This window comes from Serinus canaria, chromosome 3 (assembly GCF_022539315.1).
Source record: "Serinus canaria isolate serCan28SL12 chromosome 3, serCan2020, whole genome shotgun sequence".
In the NCBI taxonomy this organism is placed as follows: domain Eukaryota; kingdom Metazoa; phylum Chordata; class Aves; order Passeriformes; family Fringillidae; genus Serinus; species Serinus canaria.
In genome coordinates, this window is record NC_066316.1 from 33,176,610 (window position 1) to 33,203,288 (window position 26,679).

General features: G+C 41.5%; 1 protein-coding gene across 5 annotated transcripts in view; it reads right to left on the reverse strand.

Annotated features, from left to right (window-relative positions):
- Positions 1-25,876, reverse strand: part of RASGRP3 (RAS guanyl releasing protein 3) — a 58,579-nt gene extending 32,703 nt beyond the window's left edge. For 3 of the 5 annotated variants that reach the window (XM_050972848.1, XM_050972847.1, XM_050972844.1), the window contains exon 1: positions 25,651-25,876. In XM_050972848.1, the coding sequence (XP_050828805.1) occupies positions 25,651-25,678 (28 nt within the window). In that variant the 5' untranslated portion in view covers positions 25,679-25,876. Of the gene's footprint in view, positions 1-12,905; positions 13,018-13,109; positions 13,257-25,650 lie in introns of those variants that run through there. The other 2 variants (XM_050972845.1, XM_050972846.1) reach the window with 2 other exon arrangements.
- Between the last annotated feature and the right edge of the window lie 803 nt (positions 25,877-26,679).

Genomic DNA, 26,679 nt, shown 5'->3' on the forward strand with positions numbered 1-26,679 from the left:
GCTGGGATGGGATAATTGGGAATAGGTGAAACTGCAATAGCAGCAATACCATCAACACAGACCTTAGCACTCACTCAAAGCCAACAGCTTTGGCTCCTTCATTTAGGCAATAGAAACAACCATAATATCCCTGTGAACCAAGTCATGGTGTCAGGCATGTCATGCTTTATTTTATGCAATATTTCTATCATGGGATGTGCACTTCCTCCCTAGGGGGAAAGCAGAATCTACTGCAGGGATGTGCTCAGAGGTTAGAAGCTTGCCATGGACTGAACTACAAAACATAGAGTTCCTTCCAAGTCCTGCCATCACCCCAAGTGCCACATGCCCATGGTTCACCTGAGCACATGGGTTTCCTTAGTACTTTTGTGCAGTGTAATTGCATTTTGGGTTCAACATTTTGGAAGTCTTGAGATGCTGCTAGTGTGGACTGTCCTGGTAGATTGCTTGAAGCAAGTATGTAGGCTGTGAGCTCTAGAGACAGATGTGGTCAGGTGCAATACTTTAGTTTTTAGAAGAAAAAGGATACCTTGGCAGCAAACTTGTAATCTTATGCAAAAGCACCAAGTGATGAAAACAGGGTGGGCAGTATGAAGCCAAGGTTTAAATTAGTAAAACCAAAAGACTTCACTTCTGCTGCTAGAGGCAATTAAGGGGTGGTCCACACCCACAACCTACAGCAGTTTAAATAATATTAAAATGTCAAGCCTGTGCAAATCCATGTGTGGGCACTCCATGTGTGGATTTCAGGCAATTGTATTGGTTACAGGTGCAAGCTAAATCAATAAGTCTGTTTTAAATAGGCTTAAATTTGACATATAGGGTAATGTTTATTCAGCTAAATGAAATTCAAGCAGCTTTTTACTCAGGCCAAATTAAATGTACTAATAGTATTTTCCCCATTTATTGAAAGTGGGCTATTTTCCTTCTACTTAAAGACAATAAATGGAGGCACATGCAAAGAGTCCCACCTTGATACAGAGGAACCTCTATGGGTCCCAGTTTATCCATAAACTTTCCAGATGCCTGCACACATAAGACTTGTATTCTTTACTAGATTAGGACATTCCTGGGGCTTTAAATAAGCCAGACCTCCCCTCCTCCAAGCCTACACAACACATCAGTGAATGCTTGCATTAAACAGCTTCCACCTGGCAGCTGGAGAGCTGCTAAGTGGGACCAGCTCAGCAGGGAAATCCAATCAGTAGCAGAATGCAGAAAAAGAAGTTGAGAAGAATTCTTGAGTCTCAGGAGAAAGTTTAAGGGTTCCTTCCCTTGCTACACCTCTTTGCATTAGTCTGTGCTAATCACATCCAGGGCAAGCTCTCCAGGACAGATGTCACCTGCTGCCCTGCAGATGGGATGGAGGCTCTCACAGTCAGAGCCTTTCCTGTTATTAGTCTGCACAAATATTAGTGGAATGACCATCACAAGAATCCCAGCTGGGACTGCACCTTTGCCTGCACAGATGCAAGCAAGACATCTGCTTGGGCTCAAGTCAGCACAGATCTTCTGTTGCCTACTGTGTGGCTCCTGGAGTTTGCTCTCTCCCAGCAGTTGTGTGTTCCTTGTAGCTGGGCAGGACCAGATTATTTATTGCAGTGCACACAGCTCTATTTCTAGAAAATCTGAGCAAGTGACACAGGGGGTGGCATTTCTCCAGGGTGTGACACAGGCAGGAGCTGGACACAGGACAGGGCAGAGGTGCTGGGCTGTCAGGCAGCCCAGTGCCACTGCCTGTGCCCAGCCATGACCTCAGCACCGCATGCAGCTGGCTGCAGGATGGCACATCTGGCCTCCCAGTGACGTTTGTTGTATGGAGCAGGGACACAGAACAAGGGAGACATTGTGGCACTGCTCCATGAATCCAAGATGCAAGTCTTGCTGTGGGCAGGAGAGGAATGAAAATGGAATATGGGAGTCCTGGGCTCATCTGACTTCCCAGGACTCATTCACCTTTGTTGCACACCTTGAGATCATAGTTACACAATAAACCACAGCCACTGTCTGCATCCTATTGCTTTGATTCCCTTTTTTTGTTTTTTTTTTGGATCAAAGGGGAACTTCAAAAGGCACTGAACAACAGAGTGGGATGTCTGTGTTTGACAAGAGGATAGGACAGGTGCTCTGCTGGTGGCTAGCTGAAGCCAATCCTTCGGTGAGACAACCAGCAGTGCACGAGGTCAGGGTCTGTACTCAGCAGTTTCTCTCCACTGCTGGCCCCTTCTCACTCTGGTCCTATGCTCCAGCATGGGTGCTCTGTGGGCCACAGTCCCTTCAGAGGGGCACTTGTTCTTCCATGAACTCATCAGTGGGCCAGAGACTCTTCAGGGAAGTACCTGCTCTGCCACAGAGCACCTCCCTGTCCTCTGACCTTATTATTCCCTCTCTTCTTCCCTCTTCCTCTCCATTCCCTTGTTTTTTCAGTGTTTCCTCCTCTCAGAATTTTCTGCCTTTTCTTAAATCTGGTTTTCCAGAGGGGCCACGAGCTTGGCTGATGGTCTCATCTGCATGGGGTCCCCTGCAAAGACAGCTGGAAGTGGCTGTGTCTGACACAGGGCAGCCCCTGGCCTTCTCCCACAGAGGCCACTCCTGCAGACCCTCTGCTGCCAAAGCCTTGCTATTTGCATCCAGTTTAGCCTCTGAGGGATGAGCACTTGTGCCTTAGCACAAAAGTATTCAAGCTACAAATACTCAAAATATGTTTTATTATGCTTAATTTTGAGAGAAGGCTCCACTAAGCTTAATATTTACTTTCCCAAGTCACCCAATCAGCACAGAAGGGTATTGTGAGCCATTTCAAGCCCTAGACATCTAGTCTGCTATGGAAACAGAGGTGAAATTAATAGAGCCATGGATAAGAGACCAAGTGGATGTATGGATCCACTCCCCTGGACTACCCAGGTGTTAGTTCAGACCCACACACAGAAGACCATGGTGTCTGGCACCACTTGATAAATTAGCATATGGAGTACAATGCATGCTGGCCTAAGATAAAAGAGAAGCTTACAGAAATCATGAGGAATGCCAATGGACAGTCACAGGACCAAAAGCTTTCAGTAATCAGAAAGTCACTTGATTAAGGCTTGAGCTGCTTAGAGAGCATTTTGTTTAACATTCTTCCCGTGAAACATAACCAAGAGGATTTCAGAGAGAGCAGAGCACCTCTACCACCACCACCCCCAGGTCTTCTCCATTATAATTCACCTAAAATAATAGACAGCTTAATAACTGGATTTGTAAAAACAACAGAGGTTGCATTCCCAATTGCAATACTAGCATTTTATGGAATTGGTTATCTGCCATATTTTAGGTTTGTCCCATCCACTTCTATATTTGTTTCCTGTATTTACTTTTTTGGTATTTGCCTCTGTAATTTAACTCCAGCTAATAAATGGAAAATCTGAGCAGACATCCTTTGTTTGTTCCATAAACTATGCTGATGACATCTTCCAAGGCAGTAGAGTTGCCCAGAATGCATCTGGTTAAAAGGGAGAGCTAAGGAAGACTTGAGATTGTTTACAAAAGAAGAAAAACTCCCAGCCATATTTCTCAGTAGATTTGTCATGAAGATGATTTTGCTATTCCCAGTAAAGTCAAATTGGCAATATCAGACATTTGATTAACATGTGTGACACCAGGGGATGCAGCTCTTCTGAGAATCTTTGTGCCTCAGACACATGAGAGATCTCCAGCACCGAGGGAGAGGACAGCAACAGCAGCAGGAGTTTCTCACACTAACTTGATCTTTCTTCAGTAGCCAAGCAAGACACCATCAATACCTCCTACAAGTTATACTCCTGCCTGTAAGCCTTCTGAGGAACTCTTGGCAATTCCCTTTGCTATTCAGGGACTTGCATGGAGCATCTTTCAAGAGTAAATCTGCTTTGTTAGCCTAGGCAGGTCAGGGCTAAAATACATTTTATCAGCATATAGTCACAACTCCTTACACTGTTACATGCCTAAAATGAGGCTGGGTCCAGCCCAAGTAAAACCCAATTATTTTAGTTATTTAAAAAAAAACATCTGGGGAAGTAAGCAACCATTCAGTTCTGAAAGACAAACTCCCAGAATATTTATAACAAAATATCTGTTACAAAATATTTTAATATTTTATTATTGTTTACCCTAATCAGCTTCTCTTCAAGACAAGCCAGAAAAATCACATTTATTAATTAGATTACTAAGAAATCCTAGGCCATATCTGCCTAGACTTTCTCGTATGTCCAGCTTGAGAATCTACCACTGCACTTGTTATGTCTTATTTTTAACAAAGCCAAAATTTTTCAGTAGCAGCAGAGTCCCTGGGGAGTGACTTCTTTCTAGCTGTGAAATATTCCAAGAGTTAGGACAGTTTTAGAAATCAGCTGTGCTTTTAGTTTCACACAACTTTTCAATCAATTTCAAAAGAGGAGTCATAAGAGCGTGTAACTCGTATTAAAATTCAGTAAGTTATCAAGGTATCAAGTTCTTGTCTAATAAACCCATAGCTCCTAAATATTTTTTTCCCTTAGAAAAAGCTTTTTTCACTCCATATAATTTTGTAATTTCCAGCTGTTTCCCACTGTAGACTAATTACTCATGGAACAGTACTTTCTGGGCCCCAGAGTGGGAGACAGCACCCTGCAAACATGGGTGCCCCCTTTGTAATGATGCCACAGGAATTGCAGACACATATGGAGCTTCTCAAGCCCACCAAGCTCCACAAGCTTCTACTGGCCACTCAAAACATTAGAGATTATAGTTAATCTTCCCAAAAAGTAAAATTTTAAAGCACTTCCCCTCTCCCACTGGCCATCTCTGCAGCTGTGTTGTGTGAAGGTAAGACAAAATCATTACCTGCAGTCACAGGTGCCACTAGGGAGAATTCAACACCTCCTACTTACCTGCTACCATTTTCAGCAATGATGATCATATTTGATTTCTCACTCTTTCTGGTTTCTGGCCTTTCCCAAACTGAAGAACAGCTGCAGTTACTGCACATCTACTAAAAGCAAGGGTATCACCTTGTGAAAAGGGCAGTTTCATTTTTTCTGCTTCAGTCCTGTTAACCCCTACATTGCCTCACATCTCTCCCAATGAATTCACAATCTACACCTACCCTAGAGTGAGGAGTGGCCTCCCTGGGTAGTGAGAGCAGTTTTGCTGCTGACCTTTCCTCTTGTGACTGCAATCAAAACCTAGATTGGCTTCAGAAATGTCTCGACCGCATATTTACAGCCTGGGAAGTACTTATCAGCTCAGTAAATTGAAGGCAGCAACTGGTAAAACAATAAAGGCAGGAAGAGGCTTTCAGAGACTTAAGTAATGGGAAACTGGATGTCTGAGATGGAGCAAGGCAGAGTTAAAAGGACAGAGGACAGGACAGAGCTTTGGCTGCTTTCACTCGTCTGGCTGTTACTGTGCATTTGTGATGGGATAATCCTTTGTTTTCCCTTTGATGAGTGTAGAAAGTGCTTCACATGGAACTGCTATTTCCCACAGAGCTGTTAACTGGTCCCACACCAGGAGTGTGGCTGGGCCAGCTGCTAATGGCCAGCAGCCCTTCCCAGTCCCTGGTGGCAGCTGCCATCCATTGGGAGCCGTTCTCTTTAGGGAGAGGTGACAGAGAGGCATGGGGCACAGATCTGCTGTGTGACCCTTGGAGCCCATGCAAACTGCACTCTCCTGCACACTCACAGGGAGCAGGGCTGCCTGGCTTGGGTGGTTTGCAGCTGCAGGAGCCACCAGAGCCTCACACTCCCAGGCAAGCAGCTTGCAAGGAGCTGTGGAGTGAGCACAGCCCCGAGGCCAGGAGAGGTCCAGCACCTTTCTTTGTGGAATTCTGTCAGCAGAGGCTGGGCATCAAAATACGCGAGCAGCTTCTCACCTCTAGTGATTATTTTTGAGTTTCCCTTGGGAAGATGGGTGGAACAACTGCAGCTTCAGATTCCTTAAGGGTGCAAAGAGAGCATTTTAAACACAGGCACACTCTGCTTCTTGGGCCACTTCAGAGTGTTTCTAAACACGAAGCCTCCAACAGAGAAGAGCAGCAAAGAGATTGTCTGGTGGTTTCAGTGTGTCTGACTTAGATTTCGTACTCTTTTCTCAGAGGTAACAAAGCAACCATCAGTGAGCTGACAAAACTTTGTTTCCTCACCAAGCAATCTACTAAGAAACATGCACTGGTTAGTACAAACACGAAGAAGGAGCAATCCTCTGAAGCTGTTTGTGGTACAAGGAGTCTGTAGAGGACAGGATATGAGAACAGTGTCACCACAGCACAGGATATGAGAACAGTGTCACCTCTGTTCCTATATCCAAGCTCTTGGGCCAGAGTGAGTTTTATTAATAACCACATACCTTCCTAACAATAAGACAGCTTGCAGCCAACAAGCTAAATGCCTTCTTTAAAAAGAGTAACCTAAGAATGTGCTGTATATAAAAATATACAGAACAGCAAGACAACTTGAAAAAGGGGAAGGAGCGGTGTAAAAATAAAAATCTCACAGAAAAAAGAGGAAAAACATCTTAAGGTTCCTGCTTTAATAAGCAAGAAACTTTGATATTTATTTTGCTAATACTATTTTGGCAGTTATATATTTATTGTGTGGAAGAATATCTATCAGAGGATTGCAGCTACACAAATATCCCACTTCCACAGCCACAGAACACACTACTACCATAGGACTTCAGAAAAACAAACCTTATCAAAACCCTTTGGTTAAGTTAGCAAAGCTCATGTCTTAACATACAGCACTGCAATTCTTTAAAGCTCATGTATGCTAAGGATTCAGCATTATTTGAAAAGCAGCAGGAGCAGTTGCTGTAGCTGCAACAGCTGAGAATCACATCGTGCACCCAGGACACTTTTGGTGTGGTAGGTTAAACCCTGGCCAGGCAACTGGTAGCACAACAACTTTGCAGTGGCCAGTTCAGACCATCCCAAACAACTTGAGAGACTTATTGAATTAATCCAAACCTGCTTGTTTTGAATTCATAGAGGACACCTATAACTCTTTACTCCTTAGCATATAGTTATCAAATTTAAGGACCTTATCAGGATTTCCTTACAGATCTGCTAAACTACAATAATTCTAAAAAAAAAAAAAACTCCTGTGAATATGTAGTAAAGCTAATCTCAAGTGAAAAATATGGTAAAGAAAGGGGAAGAAATTAAAGGATGAAGGAGCTGGGAAGATATTGATTTAAAAGCTGATTTAGAGGCTTAGGGACTTGTTTTTCTTCCCCCAGCATTTAGCATTGAAAGACTGGCTGCTCTTGCAGTCAAGTTTTCAAAATACCTTGGTCTTTTTCAAGCTGACTTACAAGAGCAAACTATAATTCTATAAGCATTAGTATACCAGGTAACCATGCTCAAGTCAAATTTTCCACCAATTTCTAATTAAATATCATTAAATCAGTTTGAGTATTCAAAAAGGAGATGGTTTTGAAACACAGACATGAGGCAAACTTAGGATACATTAATCTGAAAACCACATCACTTATTTTAGTTCTGCAATGTGAGCTGAGAACTAGATCCAAAGGAAGGATTAAGAGCCAAATCCTGGCTCCCTTTTACTTCCACAGCCTGACTCCAGGGGTATGTTCCTCAGCCTGGTCTCTCACTTGTCACCTCCTCACCCCAGAAGGTCACTGTCTAGAGCTGGTAACCACTCTCTGCACTTTTGATATTAAAGTCAGTAACATCAAGAAGCTCCCTGCTTAGGTCACTCCTAAATCCTTTTGGGATCTGTACACATGAAAGTCCTCTGCCTTGTCTGTGCTAAACATCCTTTGGTCACACCTAAGATGTCAATCCCACTACATAGGTGCAATCCTGATGCCCAGATTCCTTTTTCCACGAGCTCTGAACACTCCTTAAAGCTATGAGAGGTACAGGATCAGCTCTCCCAGTTAATGGAAGGATTGCAGACCTCACCCCATCTTGGCTGAGACTACAGAGGAGATTTATCATCCTCAGAACCTCAGGGCAGTTCCATGTCACTTGAAATAATGAAGTCTCTTTGGTCTGCAGGGAGCAAGCAAGCAAGCAAGAGCATGACTGTGTAATTTAAGGGGATGAGCATTCACTCAAGAGGAGGGGAAAAAGGTGAATTCTAGTTCCTGCCCCAATTCCCACTGAAGATAAAAATATACAGACAGTCATTAGGGCAGGGCCTGGAAACCAAGAATTTTAGGAAGGGTGGCAGCTGTTCCAGGAAGTATGTGTTCATGAATTCAGCAAAGTAGAGCATGAGTAACCAAGCTAAAGCAGGCAAGACATCTTTAGCAGAGGAGATTGTTAGTCTTTTAAGGAAGCTATTTCATGAACAGTGTGATAAGGCTGGAATGTCATGGCTGTTCTGATTTGGAGGACAAAAATCACTATATATCCAGATAGTCAGCAAACTAATTCAGCAAACTTTTTCTGATGTAATTTTCCCCACTGTAATCAATTATGTATTTGCATAAATTGGGGTTTTTAACTTCCCACTAGCAGCACCAGAAGTTTCCAAACAAGCTCTGGGCTCGAACAACAGGCTGCTGTGAAACAACCAATTTACCCATGTGTGCCACATGAACCAGCACCAAGATTATGGATTGGCTGGACCTAAGTGAATTATGGGCTGTGAATAGAAGCCTTTCTGGAATAATGCTACTTCAGATTAGGGAAATTGAACTTGTTGAGACCAGAGGTCAAGCTGGAGAAATGTTCATCTTTCTAAAGAACATGAACAAGAACACAGCATTATGACAAAGAATATTTGAACCTTTGGTCCTGTGTCAAGGGCAGCCTTATCAACATGTTTAGCAAGCATGGAAATATCCCCCCTACAAGCCATGTTCTGTCTATTTGACCATATCATGTAGGACTTAAACTCCAGTCTCTAAGACTGATTTCTATGTTGAAAGTCTTCAACCTGTTTCAGGCATGAGGAGTAAAATATGCTTCAGAAGTAATGGAAAATCCCTGTTCATCTTGGAGATCCTGTTCCTGCACACACTTGCACTCCAGACCCCCTTGCACAAGGCCATCACTGCTCTGAGTGGAGCAGGTTTCCATAGAAGGGGTTGAAAAGAGAGGCAGTAGAAGGAGTTGTATGTGGAAATGTATTGATATATTTAATATGCAATATCAATATATGTATATATCAGCTACTGTATATTAAGCTTGGGATGAGTTTTGTGGTAGTCCAAAACAGACATACTCCTGAAACATTAATTAAATGAATTAAATTTGTTTTAATTCAAGATGATACAGTTATTTTCTCTTTGCAGGAAGTAAATATGTGAGGTATCTGGACAAGAATAGCTCAGGTCTCACTAATTTTGCATGAATTATTATGCCTGGCAGGTTCCTAAGATGCTGAGGCCCACTCCCCTTGCCTGAGAAACTCCAGATCATTGGTAAGGAGCATATGCATAAATCCCAGGTGGGAGAGTACTCTGTAGAGAGACTCAAACCATTTCACTTATTTGAATGTGGTCAAGGGGAGCAGTTATTCAGAGAAGTGAGACAGCAGATGGCCACCAAAACAACCAGAGCAGTTCTCAGGGGTAATTGTATTTTCTGCTGAGCTGTAAACATCAGCCCTGTGGGTATTTCCACACACCCACACGTTGATCCTGACCTCATGCACACTTAGAGGTTAGCTGAGCTTTCTGATGGGATCTCTCGTGAATTCAGCCCAGCAAATACCTATGTATTTGCAGGATTAGCCTCTGTAGCTGAACTGGACTCACCAAATCTGTTTTGTTGATGTTGATGGTGCTTGTAGCTGTTAATCTTTTACATTCATTACAAGAGAAAAGTTCCCCCCCTGTCACAACACCTCTATTCTGCTGGTCAGGTGGTTTTTAGATATGTTACACCAATAAGGAAACCAAGTCATGAAAAAGTACCACTTCACTGGCTATTCACATTGAATAGAAAAAGCACAGAGAAAAGCAATGAAGAGTGAAAACCAGAAGACCTGAGAATTTGTTTCAGGCTTTTGTTTCAAACTCTTGGGTATAGAACCTTGCTATTTCTGACTTGTAAGGAAGGGCCAGCTTGAAAACAAATTCATCAAAGTCAGCAGTGAAAAGTGAACATGCCATAAATATGTTAGAAGAAAACACTCAGTGCAAGTTGTTTAGATTACCTGTACAAATGTATTGTAGCCAGGCCTGGGCAGCTTAGGAAAGAAAGAAAATGATACAAGTGCCCTTACAGTATTTTTAAAAGTAGTTTCCTCTCTTTATTCAGGAACATCCTGGGAGTGGCTCCTTGGTACAATGGCATTTTCAACTAGAGAGAGAGGCTAGCACAACTGCAGCTGCCTCTCAGCTGCATGTTTTGACATAGAGCAGAAATACACCCATTCAGAGAACTGCCTGGCTGCCCTGATCATTTCCTCAGAGCAAAAGGGAAAAGATTGAACAGGAGCCTTATGATGCTCTCAGTGGCAAGGGTCTGCACTGAGCTTCTGCACAGGGACAGCAATGTCCCCACTGTTACCCAATCTCCTGTACAATGTCATCAAAAAACACCCAGGATGAACTCTCAATTATATATTTGGCTTTCCAGAGCCCCATCAAGGGGCAATCCAAGGGCAGAGCCCTCCCCTGAACTAAGAATGCTGAAATTTAATTAACTATAATGTGCTTCATGCCTATGCAGACTTGCCTTGACTTACATGAACATAATGGGGGTGTATATTCCAGAAGCTGAGCATTGTTTTTTATGAGATCAGGAAATTATAAAATAATGTAAAAAGGTGCTGGTACAGAGGTTGTGTTCTCTGCTCAAGTGCAAAATCAGTGTGTGCCCCAGTGGTGTTCCATGTCTGGTGTTGCAATGACAGATATTGCAGTTAGAATTCATGAGAAAAGCCAAAAAGTGAGGAGAGTCTGAAGACTGCACTTATTTCTCAAAGTACACTGGCTGTGTTTAGCAGTAAATATTCATGCCAAAAGGAGTTAGTGATAAGGATTGAAACAGTTCTCAAGAGTGTAACTCTTGTGATGATCAGGTGTTCTTCATTTTGTGGACAGAGAATTTAAAAGTCTCACCATGACTCCTGAATTTACACTGCTGTATCAGAATCAGATACAGCAATGACAGCTGGAAGCTGTAAATAAAGCAGGGTTTTTTTGTCTCAAACTTTGCAGATCCAAGTGATGAGTTATTCTCCTTGACTGCAGATTACCTTTATAACCAACAATAAAGAGGCACAAAACTGAGTTCTCCCACCACATTTCTTTGAGACAGTTCAGTTACCACTGTGACAAGATGTTTTCAGACATTATTACCTGAAGGCAAGCTCAGTAGTGCAGATATCTAATGTTTACTTTGCAATCATGATTTTGTCTCTTTTATACTACACCTAACTCCCAGCTCTGCAGGAGAATTAATCAGCTGCACAAGAGGCAGAGTAGCTGGCTCACAGTCCAGCTGGTGCAGCGCCACATGGATTTACATCACCCTGCTGCACCAAGGCTGGCACAGTGGTTCTGGAGAAGCAGGGAGGAAGAAGTTACAGCAGGTATGGACTGAGCTCATACCTGTTTTCTGGTGGATTTGGGGTTTAACTTTGGTTTGCAACAAGTCCTGGACAGTTTGCTTAACACAGAGCACTCATTACAAGTACAAAATACAGTGTCTGGAAACAAGCACACAGCAGCATAATCTTACTCAAAATCAGAATTCCTACAGTTCTGAAAAAGAATAAACTTATTCTGGGATCAGAATGAAAAGTGACAGGAAACAAGTTATCTCCCTGTCCCAGATGGAATGGAGATGTGGACAGGCTGGAGGGGCCCCAGTGCAGCCAAGGAGCCCAGGGCAGCACGGGCTCCTGACACAGCAGCAGCTCCTCAGCACCTGCAGGTCTGCTCTGTTAGCAGTGTTCCACAGGAGCCCTGTGCTGAGAGTACTTCAGCTCCTGGTTCTAAGGCAGGCTGCCCTTGGAGACACAAACAGGCAGGAAGCCACACAGACTTCTGGTTTTGTGAAGAATTGAAACCGATTGACATTTTCCCATAAAATTTCCAATTAACTGTCAAAATCATAAACTATCGTTTAAAAGAAAAGTCTTCAAAAATAATTAATGTTTCACTTTCTCATGAAAGAAATATTTGAAAAGCTTATTCTCCCTACCTTTAAAGGAGAGACTGCACACAACCTGTCAGTGTTTACCCTTGGACCTTCCTCAACAGGACCCCACTGCTCTGTCTGCCCCTCTTTAACCTTCCCCAGAGCCCTTAGTCTTATCACATATCAAGATCCATCACACATTCACCTGTTCCTGCTCCTTCTAAGTCTTCCTCCAAAGAAAACTGATTCATCTCTATGTAAATAATTGATCAAAAGTTCCTTTTTATGTATCCTACGCTCTGGTTTTGAAAGAAAACTTCAGACTGTAAGAGTCAAAAATTATCAGACAGGGACATCAATCATTCATAAAGCAAAACCATAAAACATGCAAGTACCCAAAAATAATTTGAATTAAGAACCTGGAGAAATTTAGGAGAGTCTTTCCCTGTTTTTTGCAATTTTTCAATTTTCACCGTCTAATTATTCACTATTATTCAGAATGGCTCAATAGTATCTTAATCAGCACATCTTCAGTCTTCCTGCATTTCTCTACTTGTGCCTTTTCCTTTAAAAAAATCTCCCCATTCCATTCACCCTCAGAAAGTCACCAGCAATTTTGCTCAGATTGCTCACACTGTTTTGAGGGAGTGCCTCTCTCAGTTCCTTACACTGGCACTTTTAAGCCAAACACTGAAATTTCACTATACTCAAGTTGCATCACTACCTACTGACTAGCTCTAGAGAAAGGAAAGCACAGTCATCATAAGCAGCCTCCTCACTCCATCATCTCAGTAAATAAGCACCACAGTCCCCTCCTGGCTGGCACAAGGGGGAAACATCTTACCTGCCTTGTTCCTGCAAGACCAGGAACAATGCTGCTTGTCACAGGTCAGAAAAATGCAGGCAATCTGAGCATGAATGACTGCTTATCAGTGAAGTTTCAAAAATATGCTTCACTCTTTCAGGTATTTTTATGAAAGGTCTAGGATGAAAATGGAAAGCATTGACAGTTTAGGAAAAAAACCCCAAAACAGGGAAAATCACTTACTGTACTTGGTTCTGCAGAGGCATTCAACACAAACATCACCCTTCCTTGTCCAGCTGCCAAGTGCTAAAGCATGAAATGAGCAGCTGTTTCCTTCAGGCTGGGGCTGTGTGTCTTAACTAGTCACATGCCCCTCCTGATAAATCTCACTGCCGTGCCAGGAGGTTAGAATCTGAAGATCATTATTCCCCCTATTAGAAAATCCTTTTCATAACAGCAGCATTTCATAATGCTAGGGCATTTGACTGGAATGCCGTGCTGTGTGCTCCATAACTTCTGGGTTTTGGTGGTAAGGTTTTTTTAATGGCTAACACCAAGCAGTAGATAAGCCTTAATCGACAGTAGGGGCAGCACAAGTTAAACACAACCCCTGATGGCTTCAGGTTTTTTCTGCCTTCAGACTTTGCTGTGTTTTAATACAGGAATTTAAAGAGGAACAGTAAAATGTAAAATACTGTTGCATTCCTAGTGTCTTTAACACCAGGCCACTCTAGTGATCATGGAAAATACATGAACAATCCCACTTTTGGGGATTAGCTGTTTTTAAGGGTAACATTACAATCTTTTGTGCTTGGACGGTAGAGTGGTGAGTATTAATAATGCAGATCATTTTAATTTTGGCATCTGGCATTTTTATATCATGGATTTTGTGGCTCCATTTTGCCAGACATTGTATAGTCAGGCTGAGACAGTCTCTTTGAGGTGAGGACTATCAGTCTAAACAGAGAGAGCAAAAAGAAGCATCCTTATCCCCATGTTCCCAGATGTAGGACAAATGAAGGAGAAATGCTGAAGTCAAGAAAGGAACAGGTTTTGATGGAATTTTCCAGGGTAAATATGTAGCCACACATTACTGAAATTCAACTGAGACTTTACACTGAACTCCCTTCAGCTTGGTCACACATTTAAAGATATTTAGGTATTTGAGGACAAAGGGGTACAGTCAATGGTATTCCAAGGGTGAGGTGCAAAAGATCATTCTCTGAATTTCTGAAATTCCCATGCCACATATAGGATACACTGTGCTGAAACCCCGGCAGTACAGCAGACTGGCAAGATTGAAGGTGATTGTCCATCAGTACAGGACGTGGTGATGGTATTTTGGTGTTTGGGAAGCAATCCAGATCCTGCAAAATGGCACAGTCTCATTGGATTACAAAGAGCATTATAGGCATTTTTCTGAAATACAAACTGCACCAATAGATAGTGCTGCAACCAAGATTTGGGCAAACTAAGGGAATTTCTCAGAGCCTGGGGCCTGTTTTTAAAATTGTTAAAACAGAATAGCATATCTAGTTGGCACATTTGTCAGAATCCAGGGAAAGCTAGCAAATCCTTGAAGATGAAGTCTGCAGTGACAAAGGGTAACTCAGGTCGCTTCCTTTGACCTTACCCAGCTCTTCACATTATATAAACCAGCACATGGTTACAAAACCACGCAGCCACCAGCGCTGCCAGCATAGCCTGGGGCAGGGAAGAAGCCCTTGTGCTGATTACCAAGCCTGCCCTTGTGAGCTTCTCCTGTTTTTCAGGAGAAACAAGTTTCCAGAGAACAGCCTCCCTCCCTGAAGGAGCTCTCTCCACCTGGCCAGGCATGGCTGTACCCAGCATGGGGAGGCTCCTGTCCCAGCCTGGGGGGCAAAGGAGATGTGGGGTCGGGGTTCCTCCTCAAAAGGCTTGAGCTTTGCATGAGCCCTGGCTCCTCTTGGCCTGAGCAAGGCCAGTGCAGAGGGAGGAGGAAGGCCTGGGACACAGGGAATGTTTGCTGCAGGTGTGTCCTGATGTGCAGTCAGGCTGGGCAACCCCTCAGCAAGCTGCTCCTCATGTCATCCTGGGAGACTCCAAGAGGCTGTCCCAGGGCATGGGGCTCTGTGACCCAGCACAGCTGCTGAGGTGGCTTTAAAAAAGGAGGCTGTAAAACTATTAATTTAAAAATGAAAAATAAACCCATGAGGAACGAGTTCATTTTAATCTAGACCGCTGGAGGAATGGCAATTTCCAAAAGGGAGCAGGAGCTGCCCTGGCAGAACTGAGTTGGGAGTTCCAGCAGACCCTGGCCATGGATCACAGAACTGGATATGAACACCTGGCCTCACTCAGAGAAAGGAGAAGGCACTCACTGTGCTTTAGGGCACAGCCCATTCACCAAATCCTTGGTCAAGTTATCCTTGATAAATGGCATTTCATTTCCCCTAAAATGCACTGAGATCAAGGGTAACAGAACTTCACCTGCAATTTTAAAATTAAATTAAATCTTAAATTTCTTTACAACTTTCAGCAAAATTACTCCCTGTTGATACTGAAGAAAACACGACTGAAGTGTGTTCCAAAATAATCTATTTATCCACAAATACCATTTTTATTACTTTGCCCATTTCTCTGATTGTGCAGTATCAGCTGCACTCTTTGACATTTTTCAGCAGCTGTTCATACAATTGATTAAATACAGGTGGTACCTGGGCCATTTGAAATAGCACAGAGCACAGTGGCATCACTCTGCACTGAATAGCTGCCTCTGTCTGGTAGCCATGCTCCACACAGGACCATAATTTGATGATGGTGACTGAATGGCAATATTCCACAAACAACTTGGGATGCACTCCTAAAAAGAAAAGTAGCCTTTGTACTTTCTGAAATGAGTAGACAAATGAATTGATTTTTGTGGCTCTGTAAATACTGCCATGAACTGCGGTTTGGGTGGGAAAAAGTTCATCTACCCTCATGCTAGACAGACAGTTTGAAGTCATTGTGAAACAGAACAGAGAAATAATTTGGGTGTAATTGCTGAAAATAAAGGTCTGTAAAATTTTGTGGAGATTTTCCTTTTTTTTCTATTCTTTCTGTTTTTTAAAAGAAACACCCACATATAAAAGAAGATCAGGTGGCTAATGCAGCTACAAAACATTAAGTGTTGTGTTCTTATATCTATCAGACAGCATCTTAAATATGACAACAGCTCTGCTGTGTGGAATACAACAGTATTCTGCCTTCTCTTTCTGCTGAGACAGCAGATGAAGCCTGGATTGCAAAGGGTACATTTCTTCCTCCATGGACATTCCTTTGTGAGTAGGACACCATGATCCCTGTGGGCTCCTTACAACTCAAAATATTCTATGATTAATGCCTCAGATAAACACTGAGAGATGAACACAGACTTCTCAGTGTCTCATGAAATGAAACGTGAGAAGTACTGAAAAGGAGTAGCAAAAAATAAGTACAGTTAGCACTGACTTGTGATAGGGATGTGTAAGGTAAAACTTTTAATGTCACACAGAATGGATAGCTTTTAGAATAGCCTCAAGTAATTAAAGAATAGAACAGTTGTCCTTTTGGGTTTGGGTTGAGATCAGGAAGATTTTTGCTTTTACTGATGCTGGATAGATGGATGTAGGAGAGTCTTTATTTCATGGCTTTTTTAAAAATTTTTTCTTTTTTTTTTTTTTTTTAAGGCACTTGGCTATGCCTTGTTTCTGTGTCATTTAATTAACTGTAGGTGTGTTAATTTAGAAATTGATCACTGATAAAGATCTTATCTCAACATCAGTACTTTGACACTGTGCAGAATTATGACCTATAGAGTTATTTTCTGCATATGGCAGTTATGGACCTCTGTTCTGTGAGTTGCCTGAAAATGTCTCTTTTCTGCTGACATGTTCTTCAGGAATTTATGGAACAGATGTAAGGCTCTCAGTGGACATAAATGTCAGGTTACACTAACTGCAAGTCTGTGTTGCTAGGTTTGTTTCCTGAATGGCTGCACTCTATTCAACAGAGGAACTGCCTGGTTTGCTGGTCTGCCTCACTGCCCCAGGTATTCTATAGCCTTCACTATCAGCTGAAGTGAATGAAAGCAGACCATGGAAGCCTTCACCAGACAGGATGCTTTATAAATACCTAAGTGTGATTAAAGGGGCTGCTAGAAATAGCTACAAATTCTTGCACACAGCTTCCAGCTAAAGGACACACGAGGGGCAGATCAGATAAGAAATTTTGCTGAAAATTCTGCACATAAGGCTCTCAACCTTACATTACATTAAATCAGTTTAAAACATTTATGGGCTATATGACATCCCTGGCAATTGAAGTCATTTCCAGGTTCTTCAGGGCAATGCTCTAGGGAGCACAGGAGCACTACAAATGCCCAGTGCACCTCCCCTTTCATGCCCAAGGGTGCACTCAGCACTCACATCACCTCTAACAGAGTAAGAGTTCAGAGGATAAGTTATCAAATTAGGCATCCCTGGATATCACCCTTGATATCAGTCCCTCCTTTCAATATCATCAATTAAATGTCATAAGGGAACCTAGAGCAATGCTTAGAGTCAAGGCTGCTGGTTGCTTTTCATTGGAAAACAGTGCCCTTCAGTGATTTAGGTATATGAGAAAATAGCAATTTAAATGGAAGTTTGATATGCTGTCTACTCATCTGAAATTCAGAGTTTGTGAATTAAGCTAAAATATCCAATAACTATATTGCCAGAAATTATGGATGGAAAAAAATTGTTGTGCTCTGTTAAACATTTCTTTCGAGTCGAAAAACTGTAATAGTTTTAGTCTAGGAAGTACAGACCTGCTTTTTGAGAGCTCAGCTGCACCATGGCAGGCAGTGGAGGATTTTTTTGTTGACCTGGTAAACATTCAGCCCCGCTATAAGGCTCTGACAAAGGTTTTCACTTGTTCTGTGACTCCTGGATTCTCTGGGAATTAAGGCACTCTGCCAGTAGTCTGTGCCCTGAGTGCTTCTTATGCCATGTTCCAGAGGGGCTCTGGCTTGTCCTCTAGGCTGCCTTCCTACCACCTTTGGATAGGTCTCAGTTTTCTCCTAAGCACTTGGTCTGTTTAGTGGAAAACCCAGAAGCACTATGCCTGGGATGGAATGGAATGGAATGGAATAGAATAGAATAGAATAGAATAGAATAGAATAGAATAGAATAGAATAGAATAGAATAGAATAGAATAGAATAGAATAGAATAGAATAGAATAGAATAGAATAGAATAGAATAGAATAGAATAGAATAGAATATCTCAGTTTGAAGGGACCTGTGAGGATCATCTGTTTGGCTGAACATCATCCAGCTGTGAAGCACAGACACATAAGAGTAAAGGAGAGAGGATCCAGGAGGTAGGGATGGGAGGTGGAAGGATGAAGCTTAAAGATAAAGGTGGAAGGCAGGCTTTTCTCTCATGTACATTACTGGTCCCTCCTTTTCCTCCTTTCCTCCTCTTGATACCCAGATTGGAATCTGTACACTGGTTTGTGGAAATGCAGTGCACTCATAGCTGCAGCCTAATGGGAATTGTATCTTATGTGATATTTTCTTTAAAGAAGTATAGGGGGATACTAGACTTTAGGGATTACAAATTTGGCATGAAAAATAGGGGATGGTCTTATTCTTTCTCTGTCTTTGGTTCTCAGATTTAGAAAGGGGATGACAATGACAGATGGGATGAATGAAAACCTCAAACCTACTCAAACAAAAATACCCCAAAAATACAAGACACCCTTATCACACCTGTTCCTTCCTTTCCAAAGCCCACAGTATTCACAGAGAAGCTGGAAATTTATAGTTTCCTCCTTATATAGACATGTAAGAAACTTTAATTATTAAAATTGTTACTATTATTGTAAGAGCACTGTTCTTTATTTCCAGTTTGCTTTGCTTGATTTTGTTTCACCTTGAAGTACAGAGGTGGAATGAAAAATAAAAAGTGTTCTGCACTCTGAATGCTGAAGTGGGCTGAGATCTCTCTTGCTAAGAGATAGAGTGAAATTGTGCCATGCAGTGATAGCAGGCACTAAGGACAGCTTCTGTAGCAGTGACAACAGACCCATGATTACAAAACAACCAAAAAACCAAAGCAACAAAAGCTCTTCATTGTCTGTTACCACCTACATTGAATAGATATATTCCACAGGGTGGATATGCTCATTTCAGAAACAGCTTGAAGAGTGTGTTCCAGTAATTCTAGACTTAGATACAGTAGCACAAAAGCACATCTGTCATAAAGGGTTTTTTTTCCAATACTCTCTAAATTTAAGATTTCTAAACAGACTTGTGTATTTGGAAGAGATTTGTTCTCTAGGTTTCTCCAGCCATCCTCATTGTGAATGATGTGCTGAAGAGGGATGGGACATTGCTGTAATGCTGAATGTACAGCAGCTCTCAGTTTTTGTTGTCTTTTCTGCATCTGGTAAGTTTGAGCTAATCAGTAGTTCCTTTACCATTTAAAAATGGTAAATTAAAAATTTAATCATGGAGTTTTTTTCCACACTTGTTGCAAAAGAATACAAGAGACCAGGAGTATGACATCAGGGCTTTTTTTCTGAGTTCTTCATGACATCCTCTCTCAGACTTTAAATGAAATTATAGTTGCACAGAAGGTTTTCTATTCAGTGAACAAGTGTTTCAAAATGCACTTTTTTCTGTTTTACTGAAAGTACCTTGCATTCTGCATTTTAATTGTCTCTCCTACTGAAAGTTCAACTGCTGTCAACTTTGTCTTGTATAAATAATTTCTGAGAATTATTTTCACTTAAATTTTACAACAGAGGGAATGTTATCTGCCAAATTTGTACTACACATGAATAGTGAAAAAGGGTTTTTTCGCTTTAATTATTTTGACAGGCAGTTTGTCACCACTGATGTCACAGTGGTTCTTGGTTTGGTCAGTCAGATTTTCCTCAGTGCAGCTCAGGCTGGTACTGAGTATCTAAGTATCAGCTTAGAGCATTACATGCCAAGTTGCAGCATGACATAGTCCATTTGCGTTGACACTGCAAGAGTGGAAACAATGGATACTAGTAACAGACCCAGAAAAGAGAAAAACACCCAAGCCTATTTCCTTCTCTCTGGAATAAAAACCTGACCTTTTTTTAACAGCTTCTTTCAAAATACTAAAAATTAATGCACTGCTCGCTTATGAAAAGTAGCATTTTATGCACTGCAAAACGAGGCATGGACCACAAATGTGTATTTGGAAAACAGAACTGTCAGGCAGGATCTCCACTTAGTCCAACACACAGCATCAGTTTATCAGCCAGACTCTGTTATCCAGCAGCCTGTCTGAAATCTGCTGCGAATGTCTCAGGGTTCCTGCTCCCAGCTTTCTCTGAGAGGAGTGAATTTGCAGGCATCTGTGCCTTCCTTGAATGCATGAAGTACTCAGGGCAAAGACAAGAGAGAGTCTATTGCTTCCTTGCTCCTCAGTTGAGAGGAGATTTGCTTATTATAGTCCCAACACTCTTTATTTTGTGTGACTGAGCCCCTTGGGGCCAAGGTCTCTATATATAACTGCTGGATTTATTACTCTTGTTTTACTCTGGGCCCTTCTCTGTTGTTAGTTCCAGTTCAATTTCTTTTAGTGTTATAAAGACATTATCCTCCTCTTTTATATTTCTACTGCTTTTAACTATTGCTTAGGACAGTTATTCCTAATAGAATATATCTGAATGAATAGAAGAATATCAGAGTGATGCACTGGGTCCAAAATTCCACACAGGCTGTGTTCCAGTATAAAGCCACAGCACTCTCTGAAGGCAGTGTGAAAGTTCTTTTTTCAAGAGAGAAAGAAGAGACTATCCATGCTTGGGAAGGAGGTCAAGAAGCATGGAAAAATTCAGCACTAATCCACTTCTCTCTCTTGCCTGTTCCCATTTATGAAGTCATGACACATATTTTGTAGTTCAATTGAGACTGAATTTGGTTTTCCTTTTCCCTTTAGTAATGACCTCATCTTTGAAGATTTATCTTTGTCTCCAGCCCCCCAAGATAATTGTGGTACGATTATAATCCAAAATAACAATGGAACACTGTGCTGGAACACCAGGCTGGAAAAAAAGGTGTGTTAGAATATAAAGGATTCTAAGAATGCTGAACTGTCTAAGCAGAGATGTTGGTACACACTAATTTCTGTTCTTTCTAACTCAGGTGAATTACAGCTCTATAATGTAAACAGTTATTAATCAAATCAATTAGTGTGACAATGCCAGACCTATGCTTGACTTTAAATTCCTTTGTCCAGCCCCACCAATGGAGTTATCTGGTGCATGGCTGGACCACGCTGGCAGAGCAGACAGCACACAGAGCTCTGTGCCACACCATGACTGCTCTGCCTGTTCACTGCTTTCCTGCCACCTTGACCAAGTGGCACATCTCCATTGCAATACTGGCAACAGGGTGGCCACTTGGCATTCTCATTTTCCTGGGGCTGTGGTGCTGCACTACAGAACCATCAGAGCAGGGCTGTGTTTGCACCATTGTTTGACTCCACAGCGTTTGTTGGGCACCACTGTGATAAATGGGTCTGCAACCCTTACTGGACAGGGGTTGGGGAGGGACACTGCAGAGATGACAGCCAGGGGAGAGGAAATTGCTCAGGGAGTTTAGAGAAGAGCAGAGGACTGAATCTACCTCTGCATAAGGTAGAGTGTTTGTCATTTCCCTCTGCTGCCAAAAGCTGGGAAAAGCTTTTCCCTCCCCTAGGGTACCCCTCTGTTTCCCAGGAAGTACTATACTAAGTAACAAGGAGATTACCAACCCTGAAACTCAGCTTACACAGCAAGAAGATACAGACAAAAATACTTCTCAAAGCCATTTTTTTTTTTTTTTGGGTAACCTAAGATACAAAGATACCTGCATGGTTATTGGGTTACTGACCAGGTGGCCTTGTACTTCATGACAGACTTTCTTGTTCCCCCTCTTTTTTTTTTGTTAATACCATTTATTGTACATATCCTTCAACACCATTGCTGCTGCTATGTGTTCATGCAGAAACCCACTCCTTATTTTGTACCACAATTTGCACATGGTCTGGGGGGAATGAGAGAACTTCAGGTAAAAAAATATGTCTGCACTTTGGCATAAAGATTAGTTTTAAAGAAGCTTTTCCCAAAAATCCTTGCTTATGCAACAGTGCTTTTCTAGTCCACTAGAAGAGTAGGAAAGCAGCCCATGTAAAGTTAATGGCTTTTTCTGATAGCACAGAGACTTCTGGGAGAAACAGTCCATCTTCCATACACACACTGACCTTCACCCCTGTGCACTAAGTTGGTGCAAAGCCTGCACATTTAATTCCCATTACAGCTAAAGGATTTGTGTCAGCCTGAACAATTCTCACTGTTGTGGGTCGCTACTCATGCATGTAGAACATTGTGAGCTTCCCCTTAAACTTTTATCCATCCTCTTCTGTTGTAAGCAGGGAAGCTTTTGGGTTTTGGGCAAGAGAAATGGTGAAATTAACATGCTGTGTTTGGAGTCAGACTAGATGATCTCATGACTCTGCCAGGCTTTAAATTTTATCAGTCTGTTGAAATAACTTTGCTTGAAACCAATGAGACTGCCCATATGCTTAAATTTAAGCACCTGCATAAACATTTTCACGAGTCAGGATGTTATTCAGCACATAGTTATGAGCTAGGTGTTTTAGACATTATCAAAAACAATTATTTGTTAACACTAACATTTCTCTTGTGCTGAACAGCTGCATCTCTTTGTAGAACTATTATGATGCCATCCAGTACTGAATGTTGATGTCTAAATGTGTTTTAACTGGGTTTCTTTTTGTGTTCCCTCTTCCCCAGTTCTGGTTTTTGAGTGAGGTTACTGTAGACTGTACATGTGTTCTTGAAAAATCTTGCTTTGACCACTCCAAACACTTGTAACTCTCTGCTCTTTTTTCCTATAGTGTTAGTGGGCCTGACTAAATGGTGACTTGGAGCACAAAGCTTCCTTGTAAAAGTGTCTGGTAGAGTGGAATAAGGGCTTAGAAAGAAATTAGGATACTTACACCGGAGCAATTGCATGAGGAATAATAAATCTTCCTAAACCTGAACTGGCTTTGCAGGAAAGCATGGCATGACTTGTCACCCAAAGTGCATTACTTTTTAAGTCATGTGATTTTTCTTCAAGTCAGTCAGATTTCCTGGAACCAGAAATCCATACTGCCCACACAGTAGTGACAGCTGACTGAGGTATTTATTTGACAACCCTAAACCTCTTTAATTACCTGGTAAAATAATGTCAGGGTAGGAAGCATGTGAACCTCAACTTCCTTCTGGTATATCAAATTCTCATATTTAATTTTTAGCTTGGAGCTTTAATAATTGCAGCTCTGTTAGTACTTGTGAACACTCCAAAGTGTTTATGTAGAAAGAATCTCCTGCAGAGTACTTAGACCCTAGCAGGTGGTAAGATTTTATAAGGTGCTGGGGTGTAAATTTCATTCTAAGCCTTCTGAAATCACAGAATCATAGAATAAACTAGGTTGGAAAAGACCTTTGAGATCATGGAGTCCCAGCCTGTGACCTATCATTACCTTATCAGCTAAACCATGGCACTGAGTGCCTCATCAAGTCTTTTTTTAAACACCTCCAGGGACGGTGACTCAACCACTTCCCTGGGCAGCCCTTTCCAGTGCCCAGTCACTCTTTCAGTGAAGGATTTTATCCTCATGATTCTGTCTTCAGGACAAAACCCTCCCTTTGCAAACTTTGAACTCAGTACCATGTGAACTCCTGCAGTTTAGAAACAAGTCTTTATAGGTGTGTGTTTATCAAGAGTATTAATGAAGGAATTTTTAAGTACCATCTGTAGGATTTTTTCCAAAGGCAAATGTGAGAGTGCATCAGTAGGTTTTTGATCACCTTTTCCTGTAAACTACAATGTAACTGGCTGGCTTGTCAATGATCTTCTCCTTAAGCTAAGGAACTGTTTCTGTTTTGCTACATTCACACAGTGGTACCAAGCTTTAAAAAAATGTGGTGAGTCCTGCTGACCTGAATAAATCAATCTGAATGATGCAGTGTGTGCTGTTTACTTGTATTGTAGTCGCTGTGCAGCTGACAGCTCGTGGAAATGATTGCACTTCTTCAACACCAGAAATTGCAATGCTTCCTAAATTTTTAAATTAAAACACTCTTTTTCTGTGTTTTCTGTGCTTAGTTTTTGCACAGGGCAATCAGTTACTGAAACTGATAACAAGGAATGTTCCCTACATGACAGCATACTATGCTAATTACTCAAATTGCATTCTAAAGAGCTTTCTCTTGGAAATATCATACAAGTATCTAGTTTTACAGCCATTTTAGTCCTCACAAGACCAGGCTTATAACCACCTAGAGCTGCTGTAAATTACTGAGAATCACTGCAAATGCTGAGTCCTTTGAAATCAGGCAAAGAAAGGGCTGATCTTTTCTGTGAGTGTTGGCTCACATCTGCTTCATTGGAGCTGCTGCTGGGCACCCCCCTGGACCAGAGTTTCAGCAGAACTGCTGCTGCTGCTTACAATTGTCCTGTCGAGGCTTTTCACCTACATGGGTGACATCCTGCCTTGCTATCCTCACAATAGCAGACTGTAAACATCATGGCATCCTATGGGGATACAGCAGAATAGCAACACATCACACTTCCTTTTCAGTCACCAGCAACTTTTTGCCATAAACTGCTAATCCTGGACAACATCTGCATAACAGATTAATCATCTGAGCAGCATATGCTTAGGGGCAATGTGCTAACACTAATGAGACTAACACAAAGGTTATTCTCATAGATCTTTCAATGAATGCATGATGAAAACTTGAGTGTGTTATTTTACAGCTTCTATTCTGCTGCCTGCAGAACACAGCAGTGTTTCCTTTGTTAGAAGTGCAAAGGACATGTTGAGAGTTGAAAAAATCAAACACAATCTTAAAAAACTCAATGTTTCCATCTTAAGTCTGTCTTGTTGATGGTAACTCAGTGAATTCATATGGTCTGTCCACTGATCTGTCTGAAAATGGAGCTTTTACACAGTCATGACAGTGTGATATTGTGTATAGTATCTGAAAATCAGCAGATTAGAAATTTCCACTCATATTCTGCTGTCAGTTTAAATCAGATCTCAGAATGGCAGCATGCAGTATTGCAATGCAAGCAACAATGAATAATATATCTTGATTTGATATCCATATGTAGTACATTTTTGTATATTTGCATGCACATACACACAGAGATTACTTGTCACAATTATTCTAAATTCTAAATTTTAAATTCTAAAACTCCAGAAACTTCCAGGTATTTTAATTCAGGCTAAGTTCCTACCTTCAAGTCCACATCATAAGAGTAAATTATCACAAAACTTGCATTATGTACATTTTTATGTGTGTCTCTATTCCATACTAATACATCTAGTATAAATATATCTCTCATATACTTCTCCTTCCCTCTGTCTTTCTCTAAATCTATATTTTTAAAAGAATGCAGAGCTGACATCATATTTTCCTTTGGGCCATACATTTACCATAACATTTCTCTAGTATTTAATCACAGTCTGTAAGATGAACACGACACAAGTCAGGAAAACAGCAGTTATGTCATGGATTCATGGCAAAGGTTTCTTTTGCTTAAGACAAGTTCTGAGGAATCCATAAGTGAATTCAGATTTCTTTATCTAAAAGTCAGTAGCCATTCCTTCTCCAAAGCTGATTCTTTTTTCTTTACCAGCCTGGCCACACCTGAAAAGAAGTGGAGCATGCAGCAGGCAGAAATGCCAGAAGGAGGCACTTACCTTGATTCGGTCGGTATCCAGCCTGCATCCCTCTCCTTTTTGCAAAGAGTTCTTCTCAGGATGTCGAGATGCTGAGGTTATTTGCTCCCAGCAGTGTCCTGCCCATGGCTCTCCCACTCAGCAGCCCTGGAGAGAGAAGCAGGATTGTGCTCTGTTCCCTCCCAGCAGCTTCTCTGAGGCTGGGGCTCCTTTGAGCTCAATTAGTTCTAGATTGTTTGGCTAAATGGCAGCCACACTTCCTTCTATTCTTTCCCAACTTAGTTTTCCTGCCTCTAGTGGTGCTTTTTCCTTTCTCTGGACTATAAATAGGCCTGTCACAACACAGTCTATAGCAGTGAGGAAGGCAGGAAATGCATTTAAACAAAGGAAAGATCTTAGGGGGTTTTGCCCTCCCCTGCCAATAGAAGTAAAAGAATTTGATAGGGATTGGTCTGCAGACACAGCTCTCTTTGCAAGAGGAAAACACATGTTCAAAAACATGCTAGGATGTCATCTTTTGTGCTCCACAAAAAAAATGAGGAGGCACAGCAGCAGTAGGCCTTAGTCTCTTGAGTAATTATTACTTCCTTAAAGGATTTCATTATGGTTAAATATTTGGATTTCTTTAGGCTTGGAGTGTTGGAAAAAGGATTTTTTTTTTGGCTTAAAAAAGAGGACAAAACTGGCTAACAAGCTTTAAGAAGACAAGATATGTCTTACAGGATGTGCAAATCTTCCATGGTTAAGAATGACGTTTAAAGTCTATGAATCTTCATTTTGTCTGAGTACTCTCTTCCTCAGTGGAACTCATCCTGCAGACTAGAAATGTTTAAGCAATCTGTGCTTACATGCAGGGAAACAGAATTGCTGTGCATGTATTCAATGAAGATGGCTGTGCACCTATAGCTCTCAGATAGCAACTATGTTGAAATCCTCAAATATGTTCCATGAATTAAATTGAGAAAAAGAATAATTTTGATATCCTTTTTTTCTTTCATCAGAACTTCCAATTTAATTTTTTTCAGCTTAGTGGTCTTAAAAATACATACC